The following is a 20614-nucleotide window of genomic DNA, read 5'->3' as shown; positions in this document are numbered from 1 at the left end:
TAGGTCTCGCCTGGAAACCACGTTTTTGGAGCGCTCCCTCCCTGCTGCTCGAATTTTTAAAGCGTGCCAAAGCTGTACGCCTGCGCAGTTTCATTTTTCGAGCCTTTGTTTACGCAGTAAGATTCATCCTTCCTTTCTGCGCTCCTCCTGCTCGGCGCCATCTTGTCTTCTTCCAGCTTACTACATTGTTCGAAGTTGAGAGAGAAGGGGCGTGAGTCTCCAAAATGGCGTTGGGTGTGGGCGGTGTAGCTTTCCGCCTCCTGTACTCTCGATGTCTCCAGAGGACATGGCGCCGATGGGAGCGAGACAGTGTGAGCCAGGCCGCTCACCTTAGGCGCAAGGCCCATGCTTCTCCCTCAGGTTCGCCGAGGCCTTGGCAAATGGGTGCGCTGGGCCAGGACAGTGAAACAGAGGAAGGGGTGGTGGGGAAGGAGAGCCCGGTTTCCGGAGATGGCAGCGTCCCTAGCTCCCATATGGGCCCAGTCCTGGCTGCTTCTGTGAAACGAAGGCCCCGGGGTTCCCTCTCACCTCACTGGCCCGAGGGCGCCACCTCTGGGCCATGGCCCCTTTCTCGGCCTCCTATCACCACGTGCTTAGCCAGGATTTGGGCCAGATGGGGGCGCCCTAGCATCTCGCCTAGGGACATCTCAAGACTACCCAGCAGTAGCGATGCCTTCTGGTACCCAGTGCCCGGACACTAAGTCTTGGTGGAGATGGCACTGGTCATCGCGCTCTTGCTGGGAATACCACACCCTTCGGTGACTCCTGCGCCACAGTCTGCAGGGTCTTACGAGGTGTCGCAAGGCGGTGGTGTGTTTGCTGGGTCTCGGACACGAGCTCCCTCAAAAGGGGTGGGTCTGCCGGTCTCGGCGGCTGCTTTCTGTAGCTTTATAAGGCTCCTACAATTGGAAGGGCCCCATATTGGCCCTGGCGATGCTCACAGGGCCATGAATTGTAAAGGGGAATTTAGCACTTCCTGGTCTGGTCGTTCAGGCTAGGGCGGTCGGGGAGATCCTTTTTAGAATCCACACTGGGGCTGTCCTAGGGGGTGCCACCCACCACCACTAGGGGGCACCACCACCAGGGACTGTGGATTGCCCAGGAGCGTAAAGAATATTTTATGCAAGTCACAGTACATACTGCTCCTGTGGTTGATGAAAATCCTTTGCAGGTGAGATAGGAGCATCCCAGATGCAGCCAGAGTTTAATCTGGGTTGTTCGCTAGCTCGGACACAGTTGGTAGGGCAGAGCATTTGACAGGCTGCTGGGATGGGTGGCTCCCCTGGATTGGAGGAGAGGTAACTGGAACAGCCAGAGACCCCAGGAAAAGAGGAGCAAGGGAGGCAAGGCCAGTTTGACAACAGCTGTGCCAGACTTTGAAGGAGGAATCCATGAGGGCATTGCACCACAAAGTGACATTTTCATCGCTCCTGGTGAGCTGTTTCTAGGACCCTTAGACTCAACCATGGAAGGTACCAAAAGGTGTGTGACAAGAAACTTAACGGCTTTTAATTCTGGCAGGAAGGACAAGGAAAACCAAGGATAAAGATTTGAGCAAGTTTTATTATTTTCCCATGGGAGATGGGGAATCAGTCATATTTAATAAACATCTTTTCCCTCATCCTTCCCAATTGCATTATCTCTTTGTTCATCAAGATAGAGAAGGATGATACCTTTTATCTCTTTAAGTCAATTGAGTGATGAGAAATGAAAGGACCTCCTGGTGCCCTGGATATTGAGACATGTTCAGAGGGGCTGGTAAGTGGGTGGGCGTCTTCGGATGATGCAGAAGGTAACAAGCACCAGGGTGAGGAGGCCGAGTAAGATCAGGCCGATGATGAGAGGCAGCAAGATGGACTTATCATTGGGACAAGAGAAACCTGGTGGAAAGACAGGTCAAGTGGGTGTCACAGTGGCGGTGGTTGGGATCAAGGTGGGAGGAAGGAATGTAGGGGATGTTGGGAAGTAGAGATTGGTAGGCGCTCACCTAGATGTCTCGGAGCGGGAAACAAAGGGGAGCCTGGGGAGAGCCTTATGGAGGAGGAAGGACAGTTACCCCAGCTGTGACAAGCTTGAGAGGAGGAGATTTGGGGGTGCAAGGAGGGAGATTTATAAGCCTGGGTGGGGGCTTTCAGTGCAATGGGAAAATTCGAGGCGGGAAGAAGTAGGTCTTACTTGGTCCAAAGGCCCCTGAGGGGGACAGCTGAGCAGCTTGTAGCTTCAGGGAGAGCAGATCAAGGTGTAAAGCTGGTGAAACAATGATGCTTGCATTTCTGCAACTGAAGCTATGGCCCAGGGGGGTTTGGAGATCTCGGAGGGATGAGTTCTGAACTGAGAATGTCCACTCTAAAAGAATGAGGAAGAGTTAGCTCCATATCCACATCTCCACCCACTAGCCTGGGTCCCTTCAGGAACCCAAATATCTAGTGCAAGTGGTGAGAAAGGGAAGGTTACTCACGCACTGCCTGGGGGAAGGACACGTTGTACTCCACAGCCATATAGTTCAGGTAGACTGCGCTCTGCAGTGGATCCTGGGGAGGCAACCAGGAAGACTCAGGGCAGCAGGGGGGAGTTGCATCCAGGTATAGAGTAAGGGGTATGGCAAGAGGTTGGTAGTGATAGGGTGACAGGGAGGGATGAGGGTTAATACCTGCTTGAATCCGAAGCTGAGCTGTCCGGATGGGAATGAGAGGAGCAAGTGGGAATGGGTACCTTCACAGCCCCCCTGGGCCTTGGTTCTGTTGGGGTTCAGTACAGAGATGCCCCAGGCCTGTAGAAGTTAAAGATGAGAGGTCACAAGACTACACAGCTCTGCCATTCCATGTTCCCATTGTCTTCAATCTGTATTTGTCTCCTCTGCTCTTCCTCCCCCACTTCTGAATCATATCAGGCCTCAGCCCCTTCCCTTTATGTCCTCCACTCTTTTAGCTTTACCTCTCCTCCACCCTGGGTTGGGTACAAAACTCGAATCTGAATCTGGGCTTGGAGCCGGACGCAGGGCTGGGAACCATTACTCCAAGTGTAGTCTCCTATTGCCTCCTTGGAGCCTGGGCTAGGACTTGGAGAGGGTGGTGGTTCTGGGTGGGGGGATCTGGTGGAGGGTCCTGGACTCGTGGCAGTAATGTTGCTTGTTGGATGAACTGTAGTATTCTGATGACTGGTGGTGGTAGCAGGACTATGAGTGGCTGTTGGGGACTCGCTGCTGGTGGTTCCTGTGGTGTTGGTTGTATGCGTGGTGGTGGAGATTCTCCAAGTGGTGGTTCTGTGGCTCTTGGTAGTTCTGTGGCTGGTTGTTCCAGGGCTTGGCGTGCTTTCTGTAGCTGTAGGTGTCACCGTGAAGGATGGCAGCAGAGTGGCGGATTTTTTATGAGGACAGTCATTCCCTGTCCCCTGGGCTTTGAGGAAAAAACTGGTTAGCAACCCGGGGCAGGCTTCTTCCCAGGGGCCCTCCTCCCCGTCCCCTTCCTCCTTACCTGCTAGTAGCCCCAGCAAGGCCCCAGAGAAGAACACAGCCAACCTCATGACAGAACAGCCTTCACCCCAAGTCCACCAGTGTTAGTACCAGCTGCCTGCTCAACCAACCCTGTACCCTCTGCCTTCTGTTTGGAGAAAAGAGGAAATCTCGGACTTCCTGTTAACTCGAGGTGATCCCACCCCCAGCCTGACTCAGGCACCTCAGCCCCGGCCACCGTGATCTCTTAGTCATTAAGTGATTGGCCCTGGTGTCACCAAAGGAGCTAGCTGCATCATGTGGGTAGCGAGATGGGGAGTTTTGGGGAAGTTGATCCTTATGGATTTGTCTTCCTCAGCAAAATATGCTTGGCAGTTGCAACAAGTGATTAGAGAGGCAGCAGCCCCTCTATGGGAGAGCTCACTAGGATGTAAATTCAGAGCACTCCCTTTTGCCTCCATCACTTCCTCTTTGCTGAGACATGTGAGGTGCTTATGATGGTCCTTGCTCAACCCCTATGGAAAGGTCATACCCGCTAGTTAACATGACCATTTTCCAGGCAACAAGAAAGCACAACAGAAAGTAACTATTAGCAGGGATGGGGGCAGTGGGGGCAGTAGAGCTGTACCCAACAGCAGGTGGGAGGGAAGAAATGAGAAGCCAAGGCAGGCAGTTTCCAAGTCATTTTATTCAGAATTTTGTGTTTGTTTCCTGAATCAATAAATACTATACAAAACAATGTAAAAATGGCTACCATTTTCTCTCCCCTGCTCCCCCAACCTGAGGACAACCCCCTGGGCTACCTAGCTCAGGGGTTCACCCTCCAGATTTGGCCCAGCAGATGAGGTGGGGCAAAATTATAGCCCCTACTGAATGAATGTTTTCAGAGGAATTCAGCTGGGGTGGGAGAGCCTCTGGGGTTTGGAGGTTGACTAGGTTAGGGAAATGGATTAGTGTTTTTGGGAGAAGAAGACGGCGCCTACCCCAAAGAAAAGGGTGTCTAAAATGTTCACGGTTCCTTCTTTTGCCTCAAAAAGTGACATTTATTCAAAGAGTCAAAGAAAAAAAAAAAGAAAAAAATGACAAGATGTCCATCCCTTGGCTCCCTTCCCTCCCCCCTCCTGCTGCTCCTCAGCCCCCTCCAAGGTTTCATCCCTGGCTGGTGCTAGGTAGCACAACAGCCCCCCCTCAGATGAGGTCAGCAACATTGAGGGGCATTTCCTCAATGGAGGTGTTGTAGAAGGTTTCGATGTCTCGAAGAGTCCTCTTGTCCTCTTCTGTCACCATGTTAATAGCCACACCCTTACGGCCGAAACGTCCGCCACGACCAATTCTGGAACAAGTGAGGATAAGGAAAATAGAAAAATCAGAAGCTTCTCTGTAGGGAGGACTGGGCAAGAGGGGAACTGGGTTGGTTAACAAGACCAGATTTTCATTTACCTGTGGATATAGTTTTCCCTATTGGTGGGGAGGTCATAGTTGATGACTAAGGAAACTTGCTGTACATCAATACCTCTGGCCTATGTAAAGAAAGAAGGCAGTTTCAGGGTGTGAATGAGAAAGCACAAGTCTATCCAGAAATTAACCATACATGTAGGCAGCCAAAGGCAGGCAAAGGAAATAAACACCCCCTTTTCCTCAGAAGCCTGAGGCGTGCCAGATTTTATTCCAAGTTGCTACTTTCCTGAAGAGGGGCACTAGTAGGCCCCTTGGAAGAGGGAATCAACTTGGATTCTCTCCTCTTCCTTCCAGTCTTGTCCAAATGCCCCTCTACTCACCAGTAGGTCAGTGGTAATCAATACTCTGCTAGAGCCAGAGCGGAACTCCCTCATGATAACGTCTCGTTCTTTTTGGTCCATGTCTCCGTGCTAAAACAGGAAATGAAATGGTGTATGTAAAGGGTAGGTCTGTTGCTTCTGAGAGAACTGGCTGTAAGTAATCCTCTGCCATGTTTTACTGTGCTGGTAAATGATGCAGAGAAACCTCACCATGGCAGAGACGGTGAAGTCTCGGGCATGCATCTTCTCGGTGAGCCAATCCACCTTCCTTCGGGTGTTGATGAAGATGACTGCCTGGGTAATGGTCAGGGTTTCATACAAGTCGCACAGTGTGTCCAGCTTCCACTCCTGGGGGGTGGGGGTGGGGAGATCAGTCAGGGGCTATACCCAACAACTCACCACCAGGTCCGCCTCCTGCACTGGGCCCCACCTCTCGTTCCACATTGATGTAGAACTGACGGATACCCTCCAGCGTCAACTCTTCCTTCTTGACAAGAATTCTAATTGGGTCCCTCATGAACTTCTTGGTCACCTCAAGCACATCAGAAGGCATTGTAGCTGACAGCAAAACCACCTAATGAAAAATAAAATCAGCTTCAGGGTAGGGAATACTCTAGAATTCCATGGTTTCCCTGGCAGTTGATAAATGCTCCTATCATCACCCCCAAGCATACCACAACCTGTATGCAAAGCTATCAGCCATACAAGCAAGACAACCCCAATGTCCTGTCCTCACCTGGGTGTTGCTGTTGAGCTTCTGGAATATGTCATAGATCTGGTCCTTGAATCCACGGCTTAACATTTCATCAGCTTCATCCAGTACAAACATCTTGATGTATTTGGGAGCTACAAGAAAAAGGAAACACCAACGGGTAGTTATTAAAAAATCTGAAATATACCTAACTATCCTGATAAAGAACAGAGCATAGGCAGTCTTCTGCTCTCAGAATACAAAGGTTGATCCTTTGCCTGGGATCCCCTTTCCAGGCCAGACAACAGCCTTGGGAAGTAGAACACTACCTGGGCTGAGATGACAGGGAAGCCAGGCTCAGATGACACGCATGGAGTTCATCACAGAGCAGCTCTTTCAGAGGATATCATTGGGAATGAAATTATAGCCAAACTAAGCACGCATAGGGAAGTGACCCAGAGGACTAGAAAACTGATGCACTCACACAAGTATCTCCGGTTAAGCATGTCGAACACACGGCCTGGGGTACCCACGATGATATGGGGGGCTTCCATCTGCAGCTTCTGCACCTCAGCACGTACATTGGTACCCCCAATGCAGGCATGGCACGAGGCACCCATGTAATCTCCTAAGGCCATTACTACCTTCTGTATCTGAATCAGAATAAGAACAGTGCCTGTATATTAGCTCCAACTGCCAGGCCCCATTTTAAAGTCATTCTTTCCAACTTTTGAGACCTAACACTATTAAGTTAACCGCCCTCAAGCAAGAAACCGGTGAACATACCATGTAAGACTAAGATCTCTGCTGATAAAAGGCAGACTCAGAATTTGAACTCAGGACGGTTCTTCAATGTACACACTGACTCACAAAAATAGCCCTGAAATAATTTCTATATGGTCACCTGTATCCTCTTATACTCCTGCCATAGAACCTATGTTAGATCTTCATTTTCAAATCATATTCTAGACCCTAAGGCCCCAGAGGAGAGCTTTATGGTAACTTCTTGCTTACATTATCTTTGTTCAGAAGTCAGGCACAGAATGACCATGATACCTCCATAGAACATTACAAGAATACATTCCCTTCAACTCAATTAGCAGTCAACTTATGAGACAGGGGTTTCTCATCTTTTTAAGACTAAGGAAAACAGCCCTACATTTTATGTGCCCCAGGCATGAAATAGCTCTGGCCACCAATCCAGGCATCAAGCTAGGATGAACAAAGGACTAGACATCTGCTTTGCCCCTGACTGATATAAGAGCAACACCACCAACCAGGTGCCTCTTTGCCCATTGCCAGGGAGTTTGTTCATAAAATGGCCAAACTTGCCCAGCCAGCTAGGCTCCACCCAGCAGCCTTTTCATCTGACTCAGGAAATGGGTGGAGTAAGGGATGCTTTTAGTGTTTGGTTAGAAAAAGCTTATAATTAATCTAGTAAGTCTTGAGACCTGGAAGTCATCAACCAACTTCACATCACCTGTTTTCTCCTTACTTCAGTTCTAGAAACAGTAGTAGTTAGGGTACATACTTCTGGTTTCTGCAGATCATTTCTAAATGAGTCCCTCAAGAGAAGGAAAGTAAACTCACCTGCTGGGCCAACTCTCTAGTGGGTGCCAGGACCAAGGCCTGGGTGGCCTTTAGATCTAATTCAATCTGTTGCAGAATTGATATGGCAAAAGTGGCCGTTTTCCCAGTCCCAGATTGGGCTTGAGCAATCACATCATAACCTAAACACAAATTGGGAGAGAAATTTGATATGGTAGAAAGCATTCTTGGGAATCATGGGACATTCAAAAGCCCTGCTGAATGAGATCAATAAGCAACCAACAAAGATGTTATGTGCTCAGCAGTAAGTGCTTCAGACTTTTTGACAACATAGTACCCAAACAGGAACAGAACTGAAAACTAAGCCAAGTTTCAGTCATTTAGTACTGCAACAAAATTAGTCTAGAAATATATCTGTAAAAAGCCAACATGATATGGCCAAAACACTACCTCAGAGATTAAACCAGTAGTCAATCCATGTGTCCAGGGCATGAACCAGGCATGGGCACAGAGCAAAAGCCAAGCTGGGATAAACAAGGAGTTGTTTTGTCCCTCACTGATATGAGACAGGCGCCACCAACCAGGTGCCACTCTACCCAGGTCAGGGACGGTTCACAACTTGTTCTAGGGCAGAGGGATCTTACCCTTGATACAAGGAAGAATGGCTCGCTGCTGAATGGCAGAGGGCTTCTCAAAACCATAGGCATATATGCCACGGAGGAGTGACTCTGAGAGGTTCATGTCATCAAAGCTGTCGACAATCTCATTCCAGTTACTCTGCAGGAAGCAAAAGAATCCAGAGAAATGGGGCTGTGCTCCTGTCTAAGAGCAAACAAGCCCCTGTACCTGCACCAAAACTTCAGAAACCACACTCTCTTCAACCCAAGGAAGCCAGCTGGTTGGTTCTACTCAGCCTGGGAAACCACCCTAGGGGGTCAGCCCACCTGTAAACAGTGAAGCTGGCTGTTAATACAAGGGAGAACAGAATTTGGATGATATGTCTCAAACATTAAGCATTATGTATTACCATAAAGGAATTAGAATCCTACCTATCTGGGGGTTTTAAACTAAGCACAGTTGAATCCTGGGTTCTGGTTTTATTCATTAAACCCCCAGTGCAAAATCGAAATAATGCTACTACCACTGGCTTTCCCAGACTTGAAAAGATAATGGTGGGAGGAATCCAGCCTCACCTCGATGACGCCTTCGGGTTCCATCCCATCGGGGCCATTGTCTCTAGATCTGTTGGTTTAAAAACAGGAGTATGTAGAAATCCTGACAGTCAATCTCTTCCTACCAGCAACCGGCTTTGCATGATGCCATCAGCCTGCACTCCCTATTCCAACCCCCACGAGTTCCCGTAAGACGCAAGTCATTTTACAACTGAGTCAAGCCTTTGCCCCATCCCGGGAGCGGCTCAGGACAAGCCACCCCCGACAAGATGGAGTAACGCTCCGTGAAGACCCCAAGGCTGGAAGAACTGCGCTGCGCTTAAGGGGCGCGGAGGTGGTGCTTGCCTCCTGGGCCACGTGTCCCGGGTCCGGCGCTCCAAACCCAAGCGCGTGCACCTCCCACCGTGGCCCCTGCCTGCCGGAAATCCCGCCCTCCACCTCCCAGACGCCGGGGTAGGACATCCCCTTCCCCCCACGTCACACCGCCCGCACCTCCCCCACTCCCTCCAGCCCATCTCCCCCCCTCGCAGTGCCCGGATGTGGGAGGCCGCGGGCGGTGGCGGCCTCACGCACAATGAGCCCCAGCCGAGCTAGCAAGGGGTAGATTGCACAACACTTAGCAGCGAAGCGGACTGGGGGAGGGGAACGCCTCGAGCAGCCATGTGCTTGCTCCCTCGACCACCCGGCGACGGCCCCCCCCCCCCGCCTACAGGGAACAATCCACATCCCGCCCGCCCCCGTCGCGAAATGGCGTCGCCCTCCCATACCTCAGGCCGCTCACCCCTGAAGTAAAGTGGACCTGCCCATCCGCAGTTTGCCAATTGCCCGACTTGTGCGGCAAAATGGACCCGCCCGCCCGGCGCCGGGTGGGCTCCCGATGCCTCACGCGGCCGCTCCTCGGGATTAGGCTCGGTCCTGGCCGTCAAGAAAACCAGCACACTGAACGGCCGGCTTCTTCTCCCCCCAACCCATAGCTCCACGCGAGTAAGCGACTGGATTTACAGACCTAAGGACCCCCGCCTTCGGCGAGTGGTACCGTCAGAATCCTCCGGAACCCCAAGCGCGCGAGCCCTCCCTCCGGTAGTGAGGCAATCGGACCGGCGGCTTCGGGCCACGCACGCCCGCCTCTACCTTTCCCCACTAAAAAGTCGCGACCTCGCCGCCCGACTCAGTGATGGGGCTTCGCGCACTGCGTCGGTCGAGGGTCCCTCACTAACCATGCGAGCTAGGTCCCAAAAGCCAAGCTGTCCTCGGCCTCTCCCAGGGCCTGGCGGCAACGTCGGTCGTGGACCCGCCCCTCACCACCCCCCCCACGCGACGGATCCTCCCGTCCTGAGTCTCCCCTCAACCCTGGGGGGCCTGGGGCTTGGGGGGGCCTCAGCTCCCCCCACTGGAATCTTCGGAAAGGGTAGCAAGGTAAGTAGCCACAACCTCTTGCAAATATCTTTCTTACCGGGAATCCTGACTCGCAGACATGATCCTTAGAAACTAGGGCGGAGTGCCCGCCTATCCACAACTTATAGAGCGCCCGACCCCGCCCCAGCCATCACATTGGCTTGACCGCCTCGGCCCCGCCTGCCGCCTCTCAGCAACCCGGCGTGACGTCAATTCGTAGGCGCCCTGGCACGCAGCCACCATTGGATAACTTGAACGCCTATCAAGATGAAGACCCGCCCCGCAGCCTCATTGGCTAAAGGACCCGCCTTTCTTGCCGGTACGGAAGTGACATACTGTAGTCAGGCCTCGAGGCCTGGCAGCCATCTTGGGGCCCTGCACCCCTACACGTGCGGAGGCGATAGTGCCCTGGTCATGTGGCCTAGCGCGCCCTATCAGGCAAAGGGGGCGAGGTTTCAGCCTCCAGGGACTTCCGGGCTCCCGGGACTACCACTTTCGTCGATCTCTACTCCAGGTCTCCCCTGGACCTACGTTTAATTTTGTTCTCTCCTGCACCAACGATAAATCGGACCCCAACCCCGAATGTGCAGAGATAATGGAATCAAGAACCATATCCCAGCGGCTAGGAGGGTTCCTGGGCTGGAAGAAGGGATGGAGTAAACTGATTTATGAGTTTACTATCATCTGGGGTTGCTGTCATAAATCCTGCCGGCCCCGTTAAGTGTGCTGTTTCCCCAACTTTAGCACCTCTCAAGCTCCCTTATTTTTGAGGCTTACCAACCCTCCGTACTTCCAGCCTGGCGCCCCCCACTGGGGGATTCTTTTTGTGGACGGCATGGTGGTGGTGCTGTCTGAGCCACTAATGGAAAGCTCGCCCCAGGAGTCTTAAATCCCATAAGGGGAAGCTAACAGCACTGGCTGGAGTAAAGCCTGAGAGCATATCCACTAGGTTGAGGCCCCTTAAGGAAGACCACCACTATGTTATCTCCAAAGGATCCTTTATTGACAGAGGAGGACCGTGGCATTTATATATATATATATAAAAAATGTTTGACGATTTGGCAGGCAGTAATCCCATTGCCCGCCCACCACCCCTAGATTTTTCTGCCCCCCCACCCCCGCCCCTGCACATGGAAGGGAGATGACTGCCCCACTCAGGCCACAAGGCCATACTCCCTTGCAGACAGCGGGAAATAGGGGATTTTCCATGGCCACCCCTTGAACATCAGAAATCAACAAGTATTCTCTCAAAGGGAAAAAAAAATACAGAAATCAAACATTTAAATATGAAAAACCAAAGGGAACTGGGTGGAAAGAGGCTAAAGACAAAAGGAACTTGAGTTTCTTGGGAAGGGTCTCCCATGTTCCCCTGCCCATTAACAAATGGGCTTGAGGCCTGGGATACGAGGCTCACACAGTGAGTTTGCAGTGACACAGCTCCTTGTAGATCTGCCGACGAAGTTTGGGCATGTCCTGCTGAGTGAAGCTGAATGGCTGAGACAGGGCCAGGTGCTTGCAATACTGGGGTTAATAAAGCAGGCCATGAGAACCACCTACTGAGCACGGCCCCCCCCCCCACCACCCCCAGTAGGACCTGTGCTACATATTTCTTCTGATACACCTCTCACTGGATCTTTCCAAGAATATTCCCATTTCAAAAACAAACGAAACCAAGGTCCCATAGGCTGGGGTTCAAAAAAAGTCTGACTGTAAAGCCAAGGTTCCTATTTGGTACATAAAATATCAAATGTTAACAGAAAACACTTTGCATTGGGGATCAGAGGCAGTTGTATCAGGGCCAGAGCCCAAGGATCCAGTCCGAACATGGTATGGAGAAGCCAAGAGAGGACCAATGAAATCAGGTTTTCTGCATTCTAACACGTAGGGTTACTCCTGCTATGTAAGTGGTTCTAAGTCAAGTGAGGGAGGCTGAACAGCTTCCCCTTCCCTCCCAACTCTTTAACCCACCTAGTATCTGCTTACCTGCAACACAAAGGCGCCACAGTCACTGTCATTATTCTGCCTGGCCACATTCTGGAGAAGAAGAAGAAGGTAAGCCCTTCTCCTGGAGACCCTATGTGTATAGCTTCAGCTTCTGCCTCCTACCACACCTCCCACCACCTCAACCCTGCTTAAACCTCCTCTAGGAACTTACCATTTTGAAGTAACCTTTCCAGCCCTGGTGGAAATCCAGCCGGTCTTTCTTCACTGCCTCTGCCTGCAGATACTTGGCAATATGCTATGTAGATGGAGGAAAGAAGGAAGTGAGCCTCTGCATTTCCCAACTGAACCCAAGCTGTGCTGGTCACAGGCACCAAGCCCAGGTTGCTCATCAGAGACCCAAAACCCAACCTTCTGCCTGAAATGCCTTGCCACTGGATCTCCTCCCCACATTCTGCCCATCTTTCCCTCCCCTCTCAAACCTTAGGGCAGCGGCGGTTCAGGGTGCGCTGCGAGTCAAAATAGGTGATGGTGCGCCGCCTCACGTCAACAGAGATGAGGGACCAATGCACCTCCAGGTGGATGGGGATTAGCAGGAGCTCTTTATTGAAGATGTCCACCTAAGGAGGCAGGGCTGGAGGTCAGGTAAGATAGCACAGGAGGAGGAGCAGGCAAGAAGCTAAGTGGAAGAACTCAACTCCTAGCCCCTGGACCGTGAGGCAAGGCCCAGCATCTGGATGTTCGGATTCTTGGGCTTAAGGAGGAAAGCAAGACAGAGGAGGTGGTACAGAACAAACACTGGAGGGCCCAGGATAGGCCAGGTACTTTTTACACATTAAAGGTACAAATGCTTAGTAGGTTCAAGATCCTGGAGTCAGACTCTCAAGGTTCAAACTCAGCTCCTCCATGTATGACCCAAGTAAGTAAGTAACCTGGGTTACTAAGTTACTTAGTTAAGTTACTTGGGTTACTAAGCAAGTTACTTAGTAACTCTATACCTCAATTTCTTTTTCTGTAAGACTGAAAATAACAGTATCTATCCTCACCTGTTTGTTACACAGATTGAACTAGTTGATATCCACAATACTCTAAGAACAATGCATGGCACCTAACAGATGCTCAGTCAGTTAACACAACAATCCTGAAACAAAGTTCTCATGAGGAAACTGGCTTGGAAAAGTAAAGCAACTTGCTCAAGGTGAGAGAAATAAGAGATGACAGAGGTGGAATTTAAACACAGGACACAGGCATATAGAAAGCCAAGTTCTTTCCGATGCAGGTCACCCCACCTCTACAGGGAAACAGGAATTAAGAAATGCTAGAGGCAATAGCCCTACCTCACTATTGGAATTTCCTGGCCTTTGAATCAGAGGACAGGTAAACTAATCAGAATGGAGAAAAGAACTCTTTCCCACCCCACCAAACCTGCTGCCCTCCGCCTTAATTATATTCCCCAGTAACTTAGGCCAAAAACCTAGACATCATCCTTGATTGCTATCTTTTCCTCATCTCTCATGTCCAATCCATCAGAAAGTCCTATTGGTTCTACCTGCAAGAGCTACCCTAAATAAAACTACTACTATCAATATTTCCACACTGACCACTCTGGTCCAAGTTTCTCATCAGGACTTCTCAGCTACTCTGTTTAGTCTGCCTGCTTCCACTCTTGCCCCCTTTCCATCGCCGAAACAGGAGTTTAAAACGTGAGTCACTTCCTAGATTGCTCGACACTCTTCAATGGCTTCTTAGACCACAAAGAATAAAATCTACCCTGGTTGACCTGCCCTCCACGCCTCACATGATCTACTCTCTGACCAAATTTTCTATGGTTTTTCCTTTGCTCGTTCTGCTCCAACCACACAGGCAGCCACACGGGCCCTCTGATCCTCAAATGTTCTTTCTTGCTCTGTATCCCATGTTCCCGGTGTTCCCTTTGCTTAGTACACCCTTGCCCAGATGTGCACAGGGCTGGCTCACTAAAGTATCAGCTAAGAGAAGCCTTCCCAAACCACCCTATCTGAAGTACCCAGCCCCATGCTACCACATTACTGTTTTGTTTACAGCAAATTATCACTAGCTGTACTTTAACTGGCTTATTGATTCTCACCCCTAAAAGGCAATAAGTTTTCCTTATTTAATACTGTATCCTTAATGCCCAGAACAGTACCTGGCACACAAAAGACATTTAATAAATACTTGAAAGTCTGAATGAACAGAGCTGGGGAAAGGATTCACAGGAAACAGAACTCTTCTTTAGAGGCAAGGTGTTACATAAGATGTGAATTCATAACTCACGTTTTTGGTCCACCTTTTCACCCCATCATAACCTTTGGTACGGAGTTTATCATAGAAGAAGCTGTTGAAGAAATGCACCTGTGCCAACGATACAAAAGAGCCAGGTGGAATCAACAGACCGCAGGCCCTCCCGCCACGTGTCCTCTCCCCCGCCCATTCCATTTCATCACGGCTCTAAGGACTGGTTTCCACAAACTCCAGTCCAACTTACTAAAGGTAAAAAGCACAAACTGTTTTCAACCTCATCTTATAAGTTCCCACCCTGATTTGTGGGGCTAGCCATTGGGGAAAAACACTACAGACTAGGGGAAAGGACTAGAAAAGTTCAGGACCAAGATTACAAATTTGAATTTAACAAATTACCTTCTACTGCCTCTCTCCAGAAAGAAAGACCCTCTTTACGTAAAATGGAAGACATGAGAGACTGAAAAAGCTGCTTAAAACTTCAAAAGTTTTTCCAGGGACTGAAGTATCTAGTTAGGCCTACCTTTTCAGGGACTGTGTCCATGACCAGGTCTCCGTACATGTTCATCACCTGAGGAGAAGACGGGAGGCCACTTGCCATGGAGGGTGTGGCATGGGTACAGGGCTTCCCCAGAGAGGGCCCCCAAATACATTGTTCCCCAAACCTACTCTTGGGCCTGTTTCTCCACACCTCCTTACCTGGTCATTGAGCCAGTTCTGTCCATACAAAGTTCCCAGGTCATCCATGGTCAGCACATGCCGCTTATAGGTGACTCGGAAGCCCCTCACCATGGCATTGCCTGGCATCCGCTGGTATGACTGGATCAACTGCAGCACCAGGCCCTTCCTGGGTAGGCCAAGGGTTGAGTCATGCAAGAGATTGGGGACGGGGCGGTGGCTTGGGCACACAGAAGTACCTTCTACTGCCTAGAATAAGAATCTAAAACTTTTTCTTTGGGTCATGGGTCCTTTTGAGGACTTGCTAAAGGCACACTCCCCTGTAAGAAGCATAGGAATACTTAGGTCCACATGGTATTTCAGGGTCCCAGGTAAAGGCCCTCCCGGGTGGCTCACGGGGGCTTGGCACCTTGTCTGCAGATTCCTCCCCTTCAGTTCTAGCTTCCTCCTCCTCCCCGACTACATCCCTATGGGAGAAAAGGCAGCAGCATTCTCTCCCCATCTCTCAGGTCCCAGCCCTCTTCCAAAGGGCATCTCTTTCATGCCTCACCTGGAAGGTGCAGAGAACTCCTGCTGGAAAATGTCCTCTAGTTTCTCCACTACCTCATCAGTGCTGAGGGGTATGAGGCTGCCGTAAGTCTGAAGGAATTCATCCAAGATGCCTGAGTGGAGGGAAGAGAGAAAAGTGAGACTCCAGACTCCGATCTCACAGTCAGCTGAGGGGAAAGACGAGATCCCGGAGGGCTCCTTACTCTGCACACAGGTGACATGCTCCTCCCGCAGAGGGCTGTGCTGGCCAGCTTTCTCCCCAGGCCTCTCAGCCTCTTCTGCAGTGCCCACATCTGAGCCCTGAAAAAGCTCCTGGGCCACGTGGTCCCCGATGCTGCACACGTTGCTGATGAGGATGCTGGCATCAGGGGGTGCCAGACTTCGCTCTCCTTCTGGCCCAAGTGGTCCCCCAAAGCCATTGGGCAGAGTACAAGAGAGGAGACCTGCAAAGCAGGAGAAACAGGATGGAGGCAAGAAACTCGCTCACATCAAAGAACAATGGGAAGAGTAAATGAGGCACGCAAATTATAAGACCACGAGGAGGAGGAACGGAAACAAAATCTACCAGTACAAATACTAAAGAATGAAAACCCTAAAGCATGAAATACTTATGTTCAAGAGGTTATAAGAGACAGAGAGGAAGAGTTATTACAGGCATACCTCAGAGATATTGCAGGTTTGCTTCCAGACCACTACAATAAAGCAAATATTGTAATAAACTGAGTCATACAAATTTGGGGGTTTCCTGGTGCATATAAAACTTACCTTTACTATACTATAATTAAGTGTGCAACATTATATCCAAAAAGTTAATTTAAAAATACTTTATTACACATGAAAAGATGCTCAACATCACCAATCATCAGAGAACTGCACATCAAAACTAAAATGAGGTATCACTTCACACTGGTCAGAATGGCCACCATCAAAAAGTCTACAAACGAGGACTTCCCTGGTAGTACAGTGGATAAGAATCCACCTGCCAATGTGATCCTTGGTCAGAGAAGAGTCCACATGACACAGAGCAACTAAGCCCGTGTGTCTAGACCCTGTGCTCCACAACAGGAGAAGCCACCACAACGAAGAAGAGCCCCCCCCTCTCGACAACTAGAGAAAGCCCATGCACAGCAACAAAGACCCAGCACAGTCAAAAAAATAAATAAACCCCTCTGTCTTCTTAAAAAGAAAAGTCTAGAAACAACGTTGGAGAGGTGTGGAGAAAAGGGAACCCTCCTACACTGTTGGTGGGAATGTAAGGTGGTAAAATCACTCCGGAGAACAGTATGGAGGTTCCTTAACTAAAAACAGCAACTACCTGGTGACCCAGCAGTCCCAGTCCTGGGCATACATCTGGAGAAAACCCTAATCTGAAGGGTTTGCACCCTGATGTTCACTGCAGTGCTATTTACAACAGCCAAGACATGGAAACAACCTAAACGTTCGTCAACGGATGAATGGATAAAGAAGACGCGGCCCATGTGAACACCAACATGTTGCTCAGCCATAAAATAAAGAATGAAAAAGCTCCCATTTACAGCAACGTGGATGGACCTAGAGATTATCATACTAAGTGAAGTCAGAGAGAAACAAACCACTATCACGTGTATGTGGAACCTGATTTTTAAAAAAAGATAAACTTATTTACAAATCAGAAACCAACTTATAGAAATATTGAAAACAAACTTATAGTTACCAAAGGAGAAATGTGGAGGGGAAGGATAAATCAGGAGCTTGGGATGAACATATACACACTACTATATATAATATAGGACTTAGTATATATAGCACAGGGTATTCTACTCAATATTCTGTGATCACCTGCATAAGAATCTAAAAGAGAATGAATACATGTATAACTGAATCACTTTGCTGTACACCTGAAACTAACACAACACTGTAAATCAACTATATTCCAATAAAATAAAAATATTTTTAAAAAACCTCATTGCTAAAAATGCTATCATCTGAGCCTTCAGTGAGCAGTAATCTTTTCAGGAGTGGAGGCAATGAAATATTTCAAGAATTACCAAAATGTGACACAGACATGCTACTGAGCAAATACTGTTGGAAAAATGGCACTGATAAGACTTGCTCTACTCAGTGTTGCCACAGACCTTCAATTTGTAAAAAATGCAATGTCTCTGGAGTACAATAAAGTGAAGCACAATGAAATGAGGTATGCGTGTACTCAAAAACAGAAGGAAAGCAAGAAAACATTAGGTTTCAGAGAGATGTAAATTTCAAAGATATTTCTCATAATGCCTCGCATACTAGCATAGTACCTGGTATACAGCAAAGACTCAATAAATAATCAAATAATTAATAAAGACAGAGCCTGATGTTGTTTAGTTGGGGTTCTCCAAAAGAGAAACATTCTGAGTGAGAATGTCACACACAACTGTCCAGGTGACGTACTCCTCTACCCAGAGAGGTCCATCCCACCACTCTAAGAATGAGATGTACATGCATGGGGCACTCACCCTCAGAGGCCAAATGAAGAGAGAGTTCAAGCAGACATGACTGGCTTTTCTAAACCATGATTCCCTCTCTCATCTATGCACAGGGCACCTACTTAGGAATCCTGTTTCCAGGCCTTGACTCTCTTCCCAGTCTTAGTTCCTGCTCCGAGTGGGGCTTAAAACATTGCACAACTGTTCTGCAACGTCTCTCTCTGCCCTCCTACTTTCCTTAGACCCAGCTCTTATCACAGCAAGAGACTCCTGGTCTCCCAGGATCTTAGCCCTCTCCACCCTCTCCTCTGCCCCATTCCCACCTTACCGGAGTCAGGGCCCAGAGGAGACTTTGGAGTCCACCTTAATCCATCTTCCTCCATGGGGGCCCCAGAGGGCACTGGTGGAGACCCTCTCACCCCATCCTCAGCCATGAGAGCACCTAACAGACTCAGCCGGGGTGGAGGTGGTCCCCGGGGGGAGTCAAAACGACAGCAGGGGGATGGCACCTGTGGTGTCACAGCCCCTTCCCGGGGTGAAAGATGGTTCTTGGGGTGTGCGAGGTTCCGCCGCCGGCCCCGGTGGCGCCCCCAAAGCTTCCAGTGGAATGTCAGCGAGGTGCTTTTTGAGTAGAGCAGCATCCGGAAGGCTCTCATAGCTCTGCGACGGCGCTGTGAACAGGTTTTCCGATGAGTAGGGCGGGGAGGGCGAGGCCTCTGGGAAGCTCCCAGCTGACCCCATCTGGGAGGCAGCCTCCAAGCTGCCACTTCCTCCTCCTCATCTTCATCTTCGTCGTCCTCTTCTTCCTCCTCCTCTTCACTAGCTGACGCATCAAAAGAGGGCCGAGGGACAGGGAGGCGTCTGGTTGGCACTGTGGTCCCTGACCCAGGGTCTGGCCCAAACCCTCCACCTGATTTGAGTCGGGGTTTAGGGGGTGGGGGCCAACGAAGACGCTCCCGCCTGGGACTTGAAAAAGCTGGGGCTATGCCGGGTCCAGGAGGCTCAGGCCCCCAAGACCCAGTCCCTTGTATAGTCTCTTTCATCTTCCAATAGCCTGGAAAACAAAAGTTGGGAGTGTCAGAATCCAAACATCCTACACCCCAGATCCCACCTCTCTTTCTCAGCATGCGTCTTCTGCAATCAGACACAAATAAACTACTGAAAAGAGAGATTTCAAGCAGACATGACTGGCTTTTCTAAACCAGCACTCCCTTTCCTTAGACCCAGCTCTTAACACAGCAAGAGACTCCTGCTCTCCCAGAATCTTAGCCCTCCCCACCCCCTCCTCTGCCCACTCCTAACTTCAGATCTTCCTTATAGTTAACATGGTCCACAAGCTGCCCTTTAGAGTCTGAGGCAAGGAAGAATGGCTAAGCAGCAGGCCTCAGGGCTCCTATTTCTCAGATCCCCACATCAAGCCTAGTATTTTCAGGCTCCACTTCTCTACTTGAATACCACCAGGGGCTTCCCTGGTAGCTCAGACGGTAAAGAATCCGCCTACAATGCAGGAGACCTAAGTTCTATTCCTGAGTCAGGAAATCTCCTGGAGAAGGAAATGGCAACCCACTCCAGTATTCTTTTGCCTGGAGAATTCCATGAACAGAGGAGCCTGGCGGGCTACAGTCCATGGGGTAGCAAAGAGTCGGACACGACTGAGCACTAACACAAGTCTATTGGCACAAGGAATATCCTAATTGAGAGCTAACAAGGGAAATGGCTCAGTACGGGAATACTGACATGGTACAGAGATACGTGAGAACACAACTTCCGCCGGGAATCCGTAAACGAGAGTGAGAAGAGAATTCTCCATCACCGTGGAATGAATGGGGCATGCTCGGGTCGTCTCAGGAGGGAATGGGGATACGAGGGCTACGGTTCAGGTCATAGAATCTAATGAGAAGGGAAGGATTTTAGAGGAAACTGAAAGAGAACCGGATGGCGCTTAAGGAGCCGAGTCAAGGCGCGCTGAGACGGAACTCAGCCGAGCCAGGTTGGCCCAGCCCCCTTCCTGCTCCGTCCTGGGGACCAGAATACGTCCCAGCACCGGTGTGGTCCTACAGGCTCGGGAGACTCCGCGTGCAAGGGCCTTAGAAAGCCCCTTCGAGGGCCTCCTGGGCCCCCATTAGGTGGGAATGGGGTCCAGAAATGGGAGAGGCCGTGGCAGAGCTGGGGGGAGGGGAGGGGGCGTCCTCACCCAGAGCGGGGAAGCCGGGCGGACAGGCCCGAGGACGGGCGTCTCCGGCCTCAGGCTTCCCGGCTCATCTCTCCGGCGGCGGCGGCCCCACCACTTGTGCTGTCTTCAGGCGCAGCCGTCTCAATTTAGGATTCCAACGCTTCTGGGCCGCGCGCCGCGCCGCCGCACCGTGGCCGCCTCTTGCTCTGCTTCAGCCTCCACCTCCACCTCCACCACCTCCCCCTCCTCCTTCCCCTCCCTCTAGCCCCAGGCCCACCGGCCGCGGTGGCGCACAATTAGTGCGTCACACCCGGCGAAGAGCGCCGGCGGGGCCACCACGCGCCTAGCCCCGCCTACCCGAGAACGTAGACGCCCCGGGACCGTCAAGCCCACAGGCCCCACGCAGGGATGCGCCTGCGCACACCCGCTGAACCCGAGCTGCGCCGGGCAGCCGCTCCATTAGTTCTTTTGCGCCTGCGTGTCCTGTGCCGATCTTCCGCCCTCCGCTCCCGCGCCGTGTATCCTGGTG

The 20614-nt window shown here is 50.6% G+C and overlaps 3 protein-coding genes, 3 non-coding genes and 1 pseudogene across 7 annotated transcripts; all 7 read right to left on the bottom strand.

The window, feature by feature from the left end:
• Nucleotides 1-1559: 1559 nt before the first annotated feature.
• Nucleotides 1560-3616, bottom strand: CD68 (CD68 molecule). Its single transcript, NM_001045902.1, is given in 6 exon segments — nucleotides 1560-1880; nucleotides 2176-2346; nucleotides 2459-2531; nucleotides 2651-2770; nucleotides 2935-3395; nucleotides 3474-3616. Coding segments are annotated over 6 exon segments (1008 nt in total). The 5' UTR covers nucleotides 3523-3616; the 3' UTR covers nucleotides 1560-1746.
• Nucleotides 3617-4121: 505 nt separating this feature from the next.
• EIF4A1 (eukaryotic translation initiation factor 4A1) lies at nucleotides 4122-10130 on the bottom strand. Its single transcript, NM_001034228.1, is given in 11 exon segments — nucleotides 4122-4784; nucleotides 4892-4971; nucleotides 5230-5319; nucleotides 5440-5577; nucleotides 5660-5803; nucleotides 5966-6075; nucleotides 6405-6573; nucleotides 7511-7650; nucleotides 8113-8245; nucleotides 8662-8710; nucleotides 10094-10130. Coding segments are annotated over 11 exon segments (1221 nt in total). The 5' UTR covers nucleotides 10117-10130; the 3' UTR covers nucleotides 4122-4639.
• On the bottom strand, nucleotides 5041-5184 carry LOC112442805 (small nucleolar RNA SNORA67). Its single transcript, XR_003031095.1, has one exon. It is a non-coding gene; the product is annotated as a small nucleolar RNA SNORA67 (small nucleolar RNA).
• Nucleotides 6169-6309, bottom strand: LOC112442840 (small nucleolar RNA SNORD10). Its single transcript, XR_003031129.1, has one exon. It is a non-coding gene; the product is annotated as a small nucleolar RNA SNORD10 (small nucleolar RNA).
• On the bottom strand, nucleotides 7083-7227 carry LOC112442824 (uncharacterized; annotated as a pseudogene).
• On the bottom strand, nucleotides 7944-8078 carry LOC112442823 (small nucleolar RNA SNORA48). The gene has a single exon (XR_003031114.1). It is a non-coding gene; the product is annotated as a small nucleolar RNA SNORA48 (small nucleolar RNA).
• An 882-nt stretch (nucleotides 10131-11012) lies between the features above and the next one.
• Nucleotides 11013-20386, bottom strand: SENP3 (SUMO specific peptidase 3). Of its 2 annotated transcripts, XM_010815977.4 has the most exons (12): nucleotides 20107-20386; nucleotides 19650-19802; nucleotides 18241-18966; nucleotides 15666-15905; nucleotides 15464-15575; nucleotides 14935-15082; nucleotides 14759-14806; nucleotides 14272-14349; nucleotides 12459-12596; nucleotides 12191-12274; nucleotides 12019-12069; nucleotides 11017-11556 (listed from the first exon to the last, which is right to left on the bottom strand). In XM_010815977.4, exons 2-12 carry the CDS (start codon nucleotides 19720-19722, stop codon nucleotides 11446-11448), a joined length of 1809 nt encoding a protein of 602 aa, XP_010814279.1. In that variant the 5' UTR covers nucleotides 19723-19802; nucleotides 20107-20386; the 3' UTR covers nucleotides 11017-11445. The 2 variants fall into 2 exon arrangements, with proteins under 2 accessions (NP_001178303.1, XP_010814279.1); NM_001191374.2 differs by lacking the exons at nucleotides 19650-19802; nucleotides 20107-20386 and having other exon boundaries at nucleotides 11013-11556; nucleotides 18241-18955.
• Between the last annotated feature and the right edge of the window lie 228 nt (nucleotides 20387-20614).

This window comes from Bos taurus, chromosome 19 (genome assembly GCF_002263795.3).
Source record: "Bos taurus isolate L1 Dominette 01449 registration number 42190680 breed Hereford chromosome 19, ARS-UCD2.0, whole genome shotgun sequence".
NCBI classification, from domain to species: Eukaryota; Metazoa; Chordata; class Mammalia; order Artiodactyla; family Bovidae; genus Bos; species Bos taurus.
The sequence above is the reverse complement of the archived record's forward strand: the minus strand, read 5'-3'. Positions and strand labels throughout refer to the sequence as shown.

Excerpts from the sequence above, each read along its gene's own strand:
- SENP3 (XM_010815977.4), bottom strand. The coding sequence starts at position 19,722 with ATGGAGAATTCTCTTCTCACTCTCGTTTACGGATTCCCGGCGGAAGTT. Across the intron at positions 15,576-15,665 it reads GCATGTCACCTGTGTGCAGA|GCATCTTGGATGAATTCCTT; the intron begins GTAAGGAGCCCT and ends CCCTCCACTCAG. Across the intron at positions 12,070-12,190 it reads GGAAAGGTTACTTCAAAATG|AATGTGGCCAGGCAGAATAA; the intron begins GTAAGTTCCTAG and ends CTTCTTCTCCAG.